At 38.3% G+C, this 16529-nt stretch overlaps 1 protein-coding gene and 1 long non-coding RNA gene across 5 annotated transcripts in view; both read right to left on the bottom strand.

The window, feature by feature from the left end:
- Positions 1-3108: 3108 nt before the first annotated feature.
- LOC122450129 lies at positions 3109-11210 on the bottom strand. Its single transcript, XR_006272067.1, has 3 exons — positions 11191-11210; positions 7158-7160; positions 3109-3249 (listed from the first exon to the last, which is right to left on the bottom strand). It is a non-coding gene; the product is annotated as an uncharacterized LOC122450129 (long non-coding RNA).
- Positions 11211-12572: 1362 nt separating this feature from the next.
- The window catches only part of ELMOD1 (ELMO domain containing 1), an 83002-nt gene continuing 79045 nt past the window's right edge, over positions 12573-16529 (bottom strand). For all 4 annotated transcript variants that reach the window (XM_043482630.1, XM_043482631.1, XM_043482633.1 and 1 more), the window contains one exon: positions 12573-13961. In XM_043482630.1, coding sequence (XP_043338565.1) covers positions 13789-13961 — 173 coding nt within the window. In that variant the 3' untranslated portion in view covers positions 12573-13788. The remainder of the gene's footprint in view (positions 13962-16529) is intronic.

Raw genomic sequence — 16529 nt, 5'->3', positions numbered from 1 at the left:
TTTTGTGATAAGATTTTGTTTTGTATTTTTCATATTGTATTTTTGAGAGTCTAACCTCTATTCTAGGTTTTTAATCATTGTTTTTTGATATTTGTTATCAATTTTGTACCTTTAGGAATCTAATCTTCAGTATCCATTTTCACTTAGGGATTTGATTACTGGCTTGATTGCTCTCTCCCTTTTCTCCTCGAGTTCACCTCTATCTCCTTCCTCTATCTTATCATCTTTATATAACTCTGAAAATTTCTCTGGGTGTTCCTGGCTGTGGAGGACTGTTTCACCATTAACCAAGGGGCTTTATCTTCTGTGCTGTATGGACAGAGAAGTCTTGGAGCTACTGTAGGAGAAGGCCTGAAAGCCAGAGGCACTAGGCTTACCTCCAGAAATTTAGACCATCAGAGAACTCCTGACGCCAGGAAACATTAATAGACAAGAACTCACCTAAAAGTTTCCATACCTATGCTGAAACCAAGCTCCACCCAAGAGCCAACAAGTTCCAGTGCAAGACACATCGTGCTAATTCTCCAGCAAAACAGGAACACAGCCCAGAACATTAAAAGACAGGTTGCCCAAAGCTATGCCAAACCCATAGACACCTCAAAACTCACTACTGGACACTTGCATTGCACTCCAGAGATAAGAGATCCAGCTCCACTCACCAGAATACAGGTGCAAGCTCCCCCAACCAGAAAACATTGAGAAACCACTGGTCCAACCTCACCCACAGGGAGTGGACTCCACATTTAAAAGGAGCCATGAACTTCCAGCCTGCAGAAAGGGCACCCCAAACACAGCAAGCTAAACAAAATGTAAAGACAGAGAAATATCCAGCAGGTGAAGGAACATGATAAAAATCCACCAAACCAAAGAGGAGGAGATAAGGATTCTACCTGAAAGATAATTCAGAATAATAATAGTAAAGATGATCCCAAATCTAGAAAATAAAATGTAGTTACAAATAAATAGACTAGAGACAAGGATTGAGATGATGCAAGAAATGTTTAGAAAGGACCTAGAAGAAATAAAGATGAGTCAATCAATAACGAACAATAATGGTGAAAAATTAAAAGCATTTCCTCTAAAATCAGGAACAAGACAAGGGTGCCCATTCTCACCTCTACTATTCAACATAGTTTTGGAAGTCCTAGCCATAGCAAGCAGAGAAGAAAAAGAAATAAAAGGAATCCATATTGGAAAAGGAGAAAACTCTCACTGTTTGCAGATGACATGATCCTCTACATTGAAAAACATAAAGATACCACCAGAAACTTACTAGAGCTAATCAATGAATATAGTAAAGTTTCAGGATATAAAATTAATACACAGAAATCCTTTGCATTCCTATACATTAACAATGAAAAAAACAGAAAGAGAAATTAAGGAAACAATCCCATTTACCATTGTGACGAAAAGAATAAAATACTTAGGAATAAATTTACCTAAAGAAACAAAAGACCTATATATAGAAAAATATAAAACACTGATGAAAGATATAAAAGATGACACAAATAGACAGAGAAATATACCATGTTTGTGGATTGGAAGAATCAATATAGTGAAAATGAATACACTACCCAAAGCAACCTATAGATTCAACACAACCCCTTTCAAGTTACCAATGGTATTTTTCACAGAACTAGAACAAATAATTTCACAATTGTATGGGAACATAAAAAACCTTGAATAGCCAAAGCCATCTTAAGAAATAAAAATGTAACTGGAGGAATCAACCTGCCTGACTTAGACTATACTACAAAGCCCAGTCATCAAGACAGTATGGTACTGGCATAAAGACAGAAATACAGATCAATGGGACAAAATTGAAAGCCCAGAGATAAATCCACACACCTATGGACACTTTATCTTTGGCACAGTAGGCAAAAACATACAATGGAGGAAAGACAGTCTCTTTAACAAGTGGTGCTGGGGAAACTAGTCAACCACGTGTAAAAGACTGAAACTAGAGCACCTTCTAATGCCATACCCAAAAATAAACTGAAATGTAAATGTAAGACCAGAAACTATAATCACAGCAAGATCCTCTATGACCCACCTCCCAGATTAATGGAAATAAAAAAATAAATAAACAAATGGAACCTAATTAAATTTAAAAGCTTTTGCATAATGAAGGAAACTATAATTAAGGTGAAAAGGCAGCCTTCAGAATGGGAGAGAATAATAGCAAATGAAACAACTGACAAAGAATTAATCTCCAAAATATACAACTAGCTCATACAGCTCAATACCAGAAAAACGAACAACCCAATCAAAAAGTGGGCCAAAGAACTAAACAGACATTTCTCCAAAAAAGACATACAGATGGCTAATAAACACGTGAAAAGATTCTCAACATCACTCATTATCAGAGAAATGCAAATCATAACCACAATGAGGCACCATCTCATGCTGGTCAGAATGGCTGCCATCAAAAAGTCTACAGACAGTAAATGCTGGAAAGGCTGTGGAAAAATGGGAACCTTCTTACACTGTTGGTGGGAATTCAAATGGGTACAGCCACTATGGAGAACAGTGTGGAGATTTCTTTAAAAACAGGAAATAGAACTGCCATATGACCCAGCAATCCTGCTGCTGAGCATACACACTGAGGAAACCAAAACTGGAAGAGACACATGTACCCAATGTTCACTGCAGCACTGTTTACAATAGCTAGGACATGGAAGCAACCTAGGTGTCCATTGGCAGATGCATGGATAAGGAAGTTGTAGTACATATACACAATAGAATATTACTCAGTTATAAAAAGGAATGCATTGGAGTTAGTTCTAATGGGGTGGATGAAACTGGAACCTATTTTACAGACAACATAAGTCAGAAAGAGAAACACCAATACAGTATATTAATGCATTTATATGGAATTTAGAAAGATGGTAATGATGACCCTATATGCAAGACAGCAAAAGAGAGACAGATGTAAAGAACAGACTTCTGCACTATGTGGGAGGGAGAGGCAACAGTGGGATGATTTGAGAGAATGGCACTGAAACATGTGTATTACTATATGTAAAATAGATGACGAGTGCAAGTTTGAAGCATGAAGTGGGGCATACAAAGCCGGTGCTCTGAGACAACCCAGAGGGTTGGGGTATAGAGAAAGGTGGGAAGGGGTTCAGGATAGCTGAGACACATGTGCACCCGTGGCTGATTCATGTCGATGTGTGGCAAAAACCACCACGGTATTATAAAGTAATTATACTCCAATTAAAATAAATAAATTTTTTAAAAGGAAAACTTTGCTAAAAAGCTAAAGTTAATTGGAAATTTTATAAGTAATCAATTAAGCTAAAAGAAGGTTAGACAGGAAAAAAGATCAAAGAATATGCCATTATATATTTGTTCAAATCCATATAATGTATAACATCAAAAGTAAGCCCTAATATAAATTATGGATTTGGGGTGATTACGATATGTCAGTGTAGAGTCAGCAGTTAGAACCACTGTACTACTCTGGTGGGAGATGTTGTTAATGACAGTATGCGTGAGAACAGGGAACAGATGAGAAAACTCTGAAACTTCTGCTCAATTTTCCAGTGAACCTAAAAGTGCTAAAAAAATAAAGTCTATTGAAAATAAAGTTTAAAAACAGATGAGATAAATAACAAGTTGTAAAATTACAGAACTAAATCCAACCATATCAATAACCACATTAAATATTTGTGGAACTAAGAGTTCGATAAAAGGCAAATGTCGTCAGATGGAGAGAATAAACTATGATATGTTCACACCATAGAAAACATTCAGCAATGAAAATAAAATAAAACCTCCAGTATATACGATAATATAGATGAATTTCAAATTTTGAGGGAGAAAGTTGGACCCAACAGGTTATATACAGTATGACTGCATTTAGATGAAGTTTAAAAGAAGGAAAAACCCAACAAAGTATACAGGGATGGCAATATATACATGTAAAACACACATTCAGGTGGTAAAACTATATGGTAAACTAAAACAGATACTACCATCCAAATGAAGAGTTATGACTTCAAAGGAGTGGGCATGAAGGGAGCGTGGCCGAGATGCTGATATTTTCTTCCTTGACCTGAGTGGTGTAAATAATTTATATTTCATTTTTGCTACATTTCTTATATCTCTATTAAACTTCACAACTTAAATGATTAAAAACAAGACAAAAATAAAACAAATAACTAAATTAAATAACCACAGCAACTTAATAGCATTTTAGATGGATCTTCACATTTGTGTAGCACATTCATGCATGTTAATCCATTTCATATTTAAATAGAGGTAGGAACACAAGTACAAGTTAGGCCCTAAAGCCAGGAAATTAGTTATGTGTAAATGTAACTCCAAGTCTAGTTATGTCATAAGGATATTTTAATAGCTTTCTTTGAACTGGCTAGTATTCTAAATTAAATTTACTATCTTTATTCTAAATCATGAAAAAAAGATTCAGATTGTTGTTAATCTGTGTGAGAGTCTTTGGTTTATTTAAGAATGGCTCTATTCTGTTTTGGTATGCTTTTATATAGTGTCAGAACACTTAGGCAGCAGAGTTCTGTTATCTTTATTGTCATTCTCTTGGTGTTTTCAAGTTCCTGGGTTCATTCTAGCCTCAGACTTCAAATAACTTCTCTGATAGTTGTGCATGCTCAGTCGCTAAGTTGTCTCCAACTCTTAGCCCACCAGGCTTCTTTGTCCATGGGATTTCCCAGGCAAGCATACTGGAGTGGGTTGCCATTTACTTCTCCAGGGGATCTTCCCAACCCATGGATCAAATTTACATCTGCATTTGCAGGCAGATTCTTTATCACTGAGCTACCTGCCAAGTTGCAATTAGGTGGTTTGTCTTCAGTGAGGTGAAAAGTTTGGCTAGTAAGCGAAGACTTTGTCTTCTCCAGCATGTAGGAAGCTAGCCAACCTGACTGACACCTTGAAAGAAGGAAACTCTTTGAGAATGGCCATCAGGGGGTGTGTGCATCTGGGGCAGCAGCAGCTTTGGCTACTGTGGGAAACTTCTCAAGAAGCATTTGGGGTGGGAGGGCTGGCAATTCGCCTGGGACCTGTATCCGCATTGATGTCTTAATTTGGGGGAGCTGCTGTAACAATACTGTGGGATGAATGGCTTAAACAGGAAACTTTTGTTTTTCACAATTCTGGAAGTTGAAAAGTCAAGATCAAGGTGCAGCTTTGGTGTCTGGTGAGGACTGTCTTCTAGGCTTGTAGATGGCCATCTTTTCACTGTATCCTCAAAGGGCAGAGAAAGACAGAGAGAGAGAGAGAAAGGAAGCTCTCTGTCTTTTCTTATAAGGGCTCTAATCCTATTTATGAGTTTTACCACCAAAGGTGATATAAGATCCCATTTCCTAATATCATCACCTTGAGGGTTAGGATTTCAACACAGGAATTTGGGAGGACACAAATATCCAGTCCATAATAACTTTCCATTTTCTCTATACTAACTCCTGTTTGTGCCTCTGGGTAATGACAACAAAACATGTAGTCCTTTGTTAGAGGTGGGTACAGTGTCAAGTTATATTGACAAAGTAAGTTAAGGGAAAGCAAAGGAAGTGTTTGATTTACTTCTAAACTATTAACAGTTGAGACTAAACCTTGTAAGGTTTCAGTGGAGAATGACCAGATCAATATTTTTTAGAGCAAGAAGCAAGGCAGTAGACTTAGTCTATGAGTTCCATGAGATCAATAGCACCATCTTCTTTCCCATTTGATTCCCAGAGTTGGCAAATCCCTGATACAAAAATAAGTTCTCAATAAATGCTTGCTGAATAAAATTAATGGGGACACTGGCTACAAGGACAAATTTTATAGCTTAATTTTCTGTTAGAGTGAGCTCACAGCCAAAAACCAAACAGATAAAAGCCATCCATAATTAGACATAATTAGTACCATAATTACTACCAATGTGTTTAATTGGTACTTTGGAGCTTCCCAAGCACTTTAATTAATGATAGTTTATTTGATTTTTATTCTTACAGTAATCTTCTGAAAGGGAGCTGTAACATTTTTCTGTTATAGATGGTAAGCCAACATTGAGAGGGTAAGTCATGAGCCTGAGGAGGCTAGCAGCACAGAAACTGGAATATGGGTCTTCTGCCTGCAGATTTTTCCTAGTGTACCCTGAAGAAATAGTAAAAACTTGACCAAAAGTGGATTACAAAATTCTTGGTATCATACCGCTTCAGGCTGTTGATGTTTCTATTCCTCAGTAATTGCTACATGATTTGCACAGAAGAGCTAATACATCTAGAATATAAATGTATGGGTGTTATATGAAATTTGGCAAAAAATAACTCACAAGTTCTCTCTGGGCTTCTGGGAGAAACCATCTGCTCTTCTTTCTCCCAGCAGAAGGACCTACATGCACGCTCAGCCTCCCTGAGGACTGGAGATTTCCTTCCTTATGGTGACATCCCATAGACCCCAAAGTCTGCAGGGACAGAGCAGCTGGCAGCCAGATCCAGACTGCCTGGCTACAGAGTGCACCTATCAGATCATTCCCTCTGCCAAGGTGTGGTTTAGGTTTGCCCCCAAAGAGAAGAGGAAGAGACGTGCAGGAGCTCTTCACCTGAACCCAGACTGACAGTGTGTCTGGCACAGCACACAGGCCCTGGCAGCCTTGGGACAATGGGAAGCACTCACACCATTTTTTTTTCTTACTAATACTTGCTTTGAAATTTCCCTAGGAGAGTCTATTCCAAACCCATGTTTTGGGATGCTGTGGAATTCACTCAAGCTCTTGCCTGGTAGGCACTGATCCACCATGAAGGGACTCCCCCAACCCCCAACCCTGTCTTGATTCACCTTGCATGACAGAGGGGGTTTAACTGTTGTTTTACAAATTTAATCTCACCTTTCTCGTCTCTTTGCCACACTTTTCTAGTTGCCATCAACTTTCCTCTATAGTCTCTTTGCAAGACAAAATGCTACGTATATAATAGATAAAATAATAGAAAGGTACTAAGTCAACATTTGGGAAGACAGAGATGAGATGGCTGGATGGCATCACCGACTCGATGGACATGAGTTTGAGTAAACTCTGGGAGTTGGTGGTGGACAGGGAGGCCTGCTGTGTTTCAATTCATGGGGTCTCAAAGAGTCGGACACGACTGAGCGACTGAACTGAACTGAACTGAAGTCAACATTTTTTGCAAACCTACCCCCTGGTTTCTGTGAAGTATCCCAGTGTTGTTAACAGATGACATCACACATGTTAAGGTGCCTATGAGTAGTAGCATTCTAGAGGCTATGTCAGGTCATGGGACACAAGAATCTTTGAAGTAAAAGGAATGTTTTATTTACAAAGAGTTCACATCTTTGAAGCTCTATAAATTTCTTTTTCCACATGATGCCCTATAGCTCCTAGCCTGAATATACTGCAGTCAGGCCCTGCAAGGGCACTTTGCTGAGGTTTTCCACTGCGGGGCCAGAAGGAGGTACGCCGGCTTCTATTGCTCTTGGAGGAAGCAAGGATCTGGAGATGAGTTCACAATCCTGTTGGAATTGTTCTTTCTGTATCAAGGAAGAAATTCTGACCAAAAATATGGCAAGTTCTGAGGGATAGTATGATAAAGTATGAATTTATCCTACAGACATCTGAGCAAGAGATGTTATTTATGTATAGTGTATTATAATGTGGGAGGGGTATATAATCTACATGTTTATAATCTACCCTTGACAGAAAATAATTCCAACTAGGTAGATAGCATAATGATTAAGTCGGCGTTTAAGGCTCTGGGTTCAAGATCTTGCTATGCTCTATCTATCATTTATGTATTTACGATCTATCTATTGTCTTTTGACCACCTTCACTATGTGATGCTACTTATTTGTTTATTCACTTGTTACCTTTTGACTATCTTCACACATTTGGCCCAGCCCATACCTCATACCTCTGGCAACTACCAATCTGTTCTTTGTATCTAAAAGTTACTTTAAAAAAAAAAAAGATTTCACATATAAGTGAGATCATATGGTACTTGTCTTTCTTTCTCTGACTTAAGATCCATCTATGTTGTTATGAATGAAAGGATTTCCCTCTTCCTCATGGCTGAATAATATTCCATTGTGTATATAAATACATCATGTTTTCTTTACCTATCCATCCATCGAAGGACATTTAGGTTAATCTCATGATGTGGCTATTATAAATAATGCTGCAATGAACCTGGAGGTGCATGTATCTTTTTGAATTAGTGTTTTCATTTCCTTTGGATAAATATCCAAACGTGGAATTTCTGGACCCTAGGGTAGTTCTATTTTTAGGAATCTCTGTACTGTTTCCCACTGTGGTTATGCCAATTTACATCCCCATCAATAGCACACAAGGGATTCCCTTTTCTTCATATCCTCACCAATACTTGCTATTTCTTTTCTTTATGATAATAACCATTCCAACAGGTATGAGGTAATACTTCCCTGTGATTTTCTTTCTCTTGAGACTTCTGGTAATATTTTTAAATTCTCTAAGCTTGTTTGCCTAGGAAAACAAGCATGCAAACAATCTCACTTTGCATATTGTTGAGGAAATGAAATAATGTAAGGGAAAGACTAGCAGTCCTGGCACTTGGCAGCAACACTCACTAAATGTTAATTCTTGAAATGAAATCCATACCAGAATCTCTTTCATCTTCTAGGACTTGATATTATACTTTGTCCTGCTTTTTGCCATTTTGTTTCCGGATTAGAGCAGTCACTTCTGTCAAGCTCCCTGAAGAGTCAGAGGCATTGCTTTAATGAAGCATGTGTCACTATAGCTCAGCTTCCTAGATGTGGCTCTGGGCTTGGCTGGCACTTTTCCTTTCTGCCTCTTCTTTCTTCCCTCCACCTCCCATGCCCTAGCTCTACATTCCAGCAACCTTGGTCCCCTCCTCATTCCTGTTCAGTATGGATCTGGCCCTCTCTGTTTATGGATCAAGATAGTTTGTCACCATGAAGTTTGGTCGCTGGATTTTGTTTCCCCATTTCTGACTTCCTATAAGCCCAGCCTGTTCAGGTGACCTTTCAGTTCAGACCAAGCCCTTATCTCTGATGTGTGTTAAGATTTTGGGTTAGTACATTAGATATCAAAATGTCTATGTCCCTATGATGTATTTTTCTTGCCAGAGGTTAGAAAGTGAAGTTAGTTTGCATTTGTCTAATTGAGTACTGAGTGGATGATTCCTACTTATGTCTGTCTCTTTGTCTCTCTTAGTCACCTAATATCTCAGTTTCTGCAAATTGTCGCAGTTCACCCTACTGTCCTAAAGAAATTAACAACATCCTCTTTTTCTCTCAGAAGTACCCTGGTTTGGAAGCTGTATCTTCCAGACCTATCTTTCAGATTAGTATATATTTAAGCTTCAATTCAAATAGTAAAGATGGTGGGTGACCAAGCAAAAAACATTTTTTTTTTCACTACAATAACAATAACTGTGAGAAGGAAAATCAGATTGAAGTCACAATTTTCAGAAATGGTGCTTCAAAAAGTTTTCTTTCCTGGGCAAACTGTTTTTATCATAGCAAGTAGTGTTTTGAAAAACCTGGTAAAGGCATGCTATATAATTTACATTTTAAGCGGTTGACCCTTGTTCAATGGAGTAACTATAAGCAAGCTAAAAATGTTCAAGGGAAAAACACACAGCACATAACACTTTAAAGTATGCCTTTGAAAGCTTCTCCCCTTTTTTTTCACACCTCACTTCATATGACAGGATAGAATACATCTTTCACAAAGAGGTGTGAACAAGAAATCTAATAATACTCAGAACTAGAAGGAGTTGGCAGAGTCTGTTCATACTAAAATTGTGTAGTCATGTTAAGAAACAACAGAGAGAAATCATTCAAGGAGCTGGGAGGGAAAGCTCCTAGCTTTGTTACCATCAACTATCTCTGCCTGATCTGATAGACAGATGCCTGATGAACTATGAATGGAGGTTTGTGACATTGTATAGGAGGCAGTGATCAAGACTATCCCCAAGAAAAAGAAATGCAAAAAGGCAAAATTGTTGTTTGTGGAGGCCTTACAAATAGTTGAGAAAAGAAGAGAAGCTAAAGGCAAAGGAGAAAAGGAAAGATATATACATCTGATTGCAGAGTTCCACAGAACAGCAAGGAGAGATAAGAAAGCCTTCCTAAGTAATCAATGCAAAGAAATGGAGGAAAACAATAGAATGGGAAAGACTAGAGATCTCTTCAAGACAATCAGAGGTACAAAGAGAACATTTCATGCAAAGATGGGCACAATAAAGGACAGAAACTGTATGGACCTAACAGAAACAGAAGATATTAAGCAGAGGTGGCAAGAATACACAGAAGAACTCTACAAAAAAGATCTTAATGACCCAGATAACCATGATGGTGTGCATGCTCACCTAGAACCAGACAACCTGGAGTGTGAAATCAAGTAGGCCTTAGGAAGCATCACTATGAACAAAGCTAGTAGAGGTGATAGAATTCCAGTTGAGCTATTTCAAATTCCAAAAGATGATGCTGTGAAAGTGCTGCACTCAATATGCCAGCAAATTTGGAAAACTCAGCAGAGGCCACAGGACTGGAAAAGGTCAGTTTTCATTCCAATCCCAAAGAAAGGCAATGCCAAATAATGCTCAAACTACTGTACAATTGCACTCATCTCACATGCTAGCAAAGAAATGCTCAAAATTCTCCAAGCTAGGCTTCAACAGTATGTGAACTGTGAACTTCCAGATATTCAAGCTGGTTTTAGAAAAGGCAGAGGAACCAGATATCAAATTGCCAACTTTTGTTGGATCATTGAAAAAGCAAGAGAGTTCCAGAAAAACATCTTCTGCTTTATTGATTACACCAAAGCCTTTGACTGTGTGGATTACAACAAACTGTGGAAAATTCTTCAAGAGATGGGACTACCAGACCACCTTATCTTCCTTCTGAGAAATCTGTATGCAGGTCAAGAAGCAACAGTTAGAACTGGACATGGAACAACAGACTGGTTCTAAATAGGGAAAGGAGTACGTCAAGGCTGTATATTGTCACCCTGCTTATTTAACTTCTGTGCAGAGTACATCATGTGAATGCCAGGTTGGATGAAGTACAAGCTGGAATCAAGATTGCCGGAAGAAGTATCAATAACCTCAGATATGCAGATGATACCACCCCTATGGCAGAAAGCAAAGAGTAACTAAAGAGCCTCTTTAGTGAAAGTGAAAGAGGAGAGTGAAAAAACTGGCTTAAAACTCAACATTCAGAAAACTAAGATCATGGCATCTGGCCCCGTCACTTCATGGCCAATAGATGGGGAAACAATGGAAGCAGTGACAGAGTTTATTTTCTTGGGCTCCAAAAATCACTGCAGATGGTGATGGCAGCCATGAAATAAAAAGACACTTGCTCCTTGGAAGAAAAGTTATGACCAACCTAGACAGTATATTCAAAAGCAAAGACATTACTTTACCGACAAAGGTCTGTCTAGTCAAAGCTATGGTTTTTCCAGTAGTCATGTATGGATGTGAGAATTGAACTATAAAGAAACCTGAGCACCAAAGAATTGATGCTTCTGAACTGTGGTGTTGGAGAAGACTCTTGAGAGTCCCTTGGACTTCAAGGAGATCAAAGCATTCAATCCTAAATGAAATCAGTCCTGAATATTCATTGGAAGAACTGATGCTGAAGCTGAAACTCCAAAACTTTGGCTACCTGATGCAAGAACTAACTCATTGGAAAAGACCCCTGATGCAGGGAAAGATTGAAAGCAGGAGGAGAAGGGCATGACAGAGGATGATGGTTGGAAGGTATCACTGACTTGACAGACATAAGTTTCAGCAAGCTCTGAGAGTTGGTGATGGACAGGGAAGCCTGGCATGCTGCAATCTGTGTGGTTGCAAACAGTCACAAACGATTGATCGGCTGAACTGAACTGATCTCTTGCCTTACAGAAGAGACATGAGCTGGTTAAAACCCATACATTATCAAGCCATGTTAGTGACACATGACCATACTGGATAGGAAGAGACAATACATATATGTGGCGTGAAAAGAGAATAACACCTTCATATATAACAGTGACGGCTGTGATGGAAACTCAGGGCTCCCAAAACAGATCACTTACCAGGTTTACAAATTCTCACTTATTCTGAAGAGGAATATATATTCCTGTCACTACTCATCGTATATATCATGCGTTAAATCAATTCCTTCCCTTCCCCATTCTAAGAAAGGGCACAAAGGTATATAAGATGCAATGCAAAATCCTGCCACTTGGCACACAGCTGAAAGGGAACGGACAGAAAATCCTAGAGGAGCTAGAATGGACTAGGAAACAACAGCCACCTTAATATCTTCTATATCAGCTAACAGTAGAGAAATCAGGCTTTAAAGGAAGTTGCAAAGAAAAAGCTGGATCTTATTCATTCATTATACCAACATCAGGCCTCAAGGTTAGTTAAATAAAAGCACTCTCTCAGACATAACACACTGTAAATCATACCTGGTTACTCTGAACAATGGCATGATTTATATATAGCTCCAGGTTGTCAGTCTTTGACATTCTACCCACCCACATATTTGCATATTCAGAAGGTGTACAAACACAAAAATATTAAAATGAAATCCACTATGCATTATAGTAGAATGACATGTAATTTATTCATAACTGAGATAGGCCGTAGTCAAAATTCACTTAAATAAGCAAATGATTACACAAACGTCTAATAATACTAAAATTGATAGTCAGAAGGTATAAAATACCATGGGGATGAAATGCCATGGTAAAATACTATTCAACAGGCTATAATCATAATTCTTAACTAAATCATGGTTTTTAAAATGACTTTAAGCAGTTTCGAAATGATTTGATTTTGTTCCCCTGCCAAGCAATTTACTTCTTCCACTGATAAAAGACAGGGCCATTAGTTTCATAAGTCAGGTTCTTCTCTTGCAACACATTTTCTTGCAAAAATTTTTTTTAATATTACTTTTTGACATAAACAACAAACCAGCCAGCACTCAGTGCCCCAAGCAAAGATGCTTGGATCAGAACAGGGCCTGGGTTTAACTTGAGTTCAGCAAGAGGCAGGCAGTGAAAAAGCTTTTGCAGCATTTGCAGTATGCGTACTTCTTTTCTGAGGCTGAAGCATCATAAACATATTTAGGCATCAAAGCCAATAAAATTATGAGAATAAATTAATATGATGTCCAGATGACTATGCCACAATTACAACTGGGGGTAAATTACAATATAATTCTGTAGTACTTCAGACAAAAACAACACCTACCTAAATTTTGCTTCTTGTAAGCCTTGTTACATTTTCATGAAGTGCAGTAGTGTTTGTAATAATGATTTATCTTATCATGTGTCTGTTTGTATCATTTTACAGTCTTATACTTTATTGGAATGAGGTCCAAGCATGAACCTGGTCTGAAGAGCTAGCAGCTGTAGTCACAAAACATATCAATAAATTAAAAGGCTTTCACAGAACAAGATTCAGCTAAATCTTTTACATATAAAATACAGCTAGAGAAATACAATTCTTCAATGCTCAATTATGAGTGAGAGGAAGACAATTTAAAAAAATAGAAAACTCTCTCCATACTGGGTGTCAAGGCAAGATGTAACACTGCATGATGCCACAATATGAGCGGTCACTGGATGGCAGATACTCCAGAAACTGTGGTATCTGGGGATCTGGTAATTATGACCAAGATATGCAAACACTGTAACAAAAGGCATGCATACAATCACTGAGTGCATTCAGGGCATGAGCTGGGACCTAAGCAGAGATCTAACACAATAATGAGGCAGTGTTCCGGGGTATCCATTAAAACAAGTGTGGGTGACTACATGTTGATTAAACCTTCTGAGGCAGCAAAGTGCGGGCACAATGCCATGTCTGGATTCTGCAGCTGTTTTATGATCCTCTTGCGGAATTTCTCCCGCACACGATTAAATTCCATTATGTCCATAGGGTCCTCTTCAATCCAAAACTTATGAAACTCGTGCATCAAATAACCTGTTAGAGATAAGACAAGTGACAAGAATGCAAGAGGAAGAAAAAATCCTTAATCTTATTCAAAATCACCCTGAATGCTGAAAGAGATGTCAAACCAAGTATCAGCAACTCGGAAGCACAAAGACGAGATCAAAATGCAATAAATACTACTATTATAAATTATTCTTTAAGGAGGGGGGATCGGGATGGGGAATACATGTAAATCCATGGCTGGTTCATGTCAATGTATGACAAAAACTACTACAATATTGTAAAGTAATTAGCCTCCAACTAATAAAAATAAATGAAAAAAAAAGGAAAAAAAATTATTCTTTAAAACTAGTGCAAGTAGAAGCTACCAATCTACAAGATTTTTGTACTTGGTCCCAGAATTATTCTCACTCTTCTAGAAGAGGAAGAAAAATCAATTCTGCCATTTCTAGAGTATGAAAAACATCTGGAACATATTCTGAAAGGTAGACAGTAACTACTTCATTCTTCCCCTCCTAGTTAAATTAACATAATGGTCTGATTTTTCAAAAGTGCTCCACTCAGCCTTTTTTCTCTTGAAATTTGATTTGAATAAAGTTTTAAATTACCCTGACAAGTCAAGCAATTGCATTCTGACTGTTATGAGACAATCAAAACTATAAATCAACTCTGAACAATACAGACTGGTCATTAAACTACATGAAATTGTTAATAAGACATTTTTGCTTTGAACTGTAATTTCATATTCAATTTTTTTGTCTCAAAAATGTTGTCTAGATTGGGGACATTTTGGAATAACTGCTAAGTATTTGATATGAGAACCTACTTGTTGTATTCTGCTTCCCCACTATACCCTTCTTCTACCATATTTAGAACTGAAATATCAATCAGTTCAGTTCAGTTCAGTCACTCAGTAGTGTCCAACTCTTTGTGACCCCATGGACTGCAGCACACCAGGCTTCCCTGTCCATCACCAACTCTCGGAGCTTACTCAAACTCATGTCCATCGAGTCAGTGATGCCATCCAACCATCTCATCCTCTATCGTCCCCTTCTCCTGCCTTCAATCTTTCTCAGCATCAGGGTCTTTTCAAATGAGTCAGTTCTTCACATCAGCTTCAGCATCAGTCTTTCCAAAGAATATTCAGGACAGATTCCCTTTAGGACTGACAGGTTTGATCTCCTTGCAGTCCACGGGACTCTCAAGAGTCTTCTCTAACACCACAGTTCATAAGCATCAATTCTTTGGCGCTCAGCTTTCTTAGGGAGTCCAACTCTCACATCCATACATGACTACTGAAAAAACCATAGTTCTGACTAGACGGACCTTTGTTGGCAAAGTAATGTCTCTGCTTTTTAATACGCTGTCTAGGTTGGTCATACCTTTTCTTCCAAGGAGCAAGTGTCTTTTAATTTCATGGCTGCAGTCACCATCTGCAGTGATTTTTGGAGCCCAGAAAAATGAAGTCTGTCACTGCTTCCATTGTTTCCCCATCTATTTGCCATGAAGTGATAGGGCCAGATGCCATGATCTTAGCTTTCTGAATGGTGAGTTTTAAGCTAACTTTTTCACTCTCCTCTTTCACTTTCATCAAGAGGCTCTTTAGTTCTTCTTCACTTTCTGCCATGAGGGTGGTGTCATCTGCATATCTGAGGTTATTTCTCCTGGCAATCTTGATTCCAGCTTGTGCTTCATCCAGCCTGGCATTTCGCATGATATACTCTGCATATAAGTTAAATAAGCAGGGTGACAATATACAGCCTTGACGTACTCCTTTTCCTATTTGGAAACAGTCTGTTGTTCCATGTCCAGTTCTAACTGTTGCTTCTTGACCTGCATACAGATTTCTCAGGAGGCAGGTCAGGTGGTCTGGTAGTCCCATCTCTTGAAGAATTTTCCACAGTTTGTTGTGATCCACACAGTCAAAGGCTTTGGCATAGTCAATAAAGCAGATGTTTTTCTGGAACTCTCTTGCTTTTTCGATGATCCAATGGATGTTGGCAATTTGATATCTGGTTCCTCTGCCTTTTCTAAATCTAGCTTGAACATCTGAAGTTCACTGTTCAAATACTGTTGAAGCCTAGCTTGGAGAATTTTGAGCATTACTTTGCTTGTGTGTGAGATGAATGCAATTGTGCAGTAGTTTGAGCATTCTTTGGCATTGCCTTTCTTTGGGATTGGAATGAAAACTGACCATTTCCAGTCCTGTGGCCACTGCTGAGTTTTCCAAATTTGCTGGAATATTAAGTGCAGCACTTTCAGAGCATCGTCTTTCAGGATTTGAGATAGCTCAACTGGAATACCATCACCTCCACTAGCTTTGTATTACTTACCACTCTTGACAATTGACAGGCACTGTGAAAAATTCTTTAATGAGGAATTCACTTTTCCACAATGAGAATTTCACTCACTCTAGGACAGCACAGGGTTTTAGAAGAATACAAATCCATTTGGTTTCACCATTTTTCTGCTTTACATGCAACTATAGGAAAACATTTTGAAAGGTTTAAATGACTAGAATAAAGAGTTGAAGGTGGAGGGGTTGTTAATAATCTAACACCATTCTTCTTCCTCTCAAGGTTACAAAAGTCAAGCTGT

The sequence above is a fragment of the Cervus canadensis genome, chromosome 11, assembly GCF_019320065.1.
Source record: "Cervus canadensis isolate Bull #8, Minnesota chromosome 11, ASM1932006v1, whole genome shotgun sequence".
Taxonomy (NCBI): domain Eukaryota; kingdom Metazoa; phylum Chordata; class Mammalia; order Artiodactyla; family Cervidae; genus Cervus; species Cervus canadensis.
Note: the sequence above shows the minus strand (reverse complement) of the source record. Positions and strands in the feature narration are given on the sequence as shown.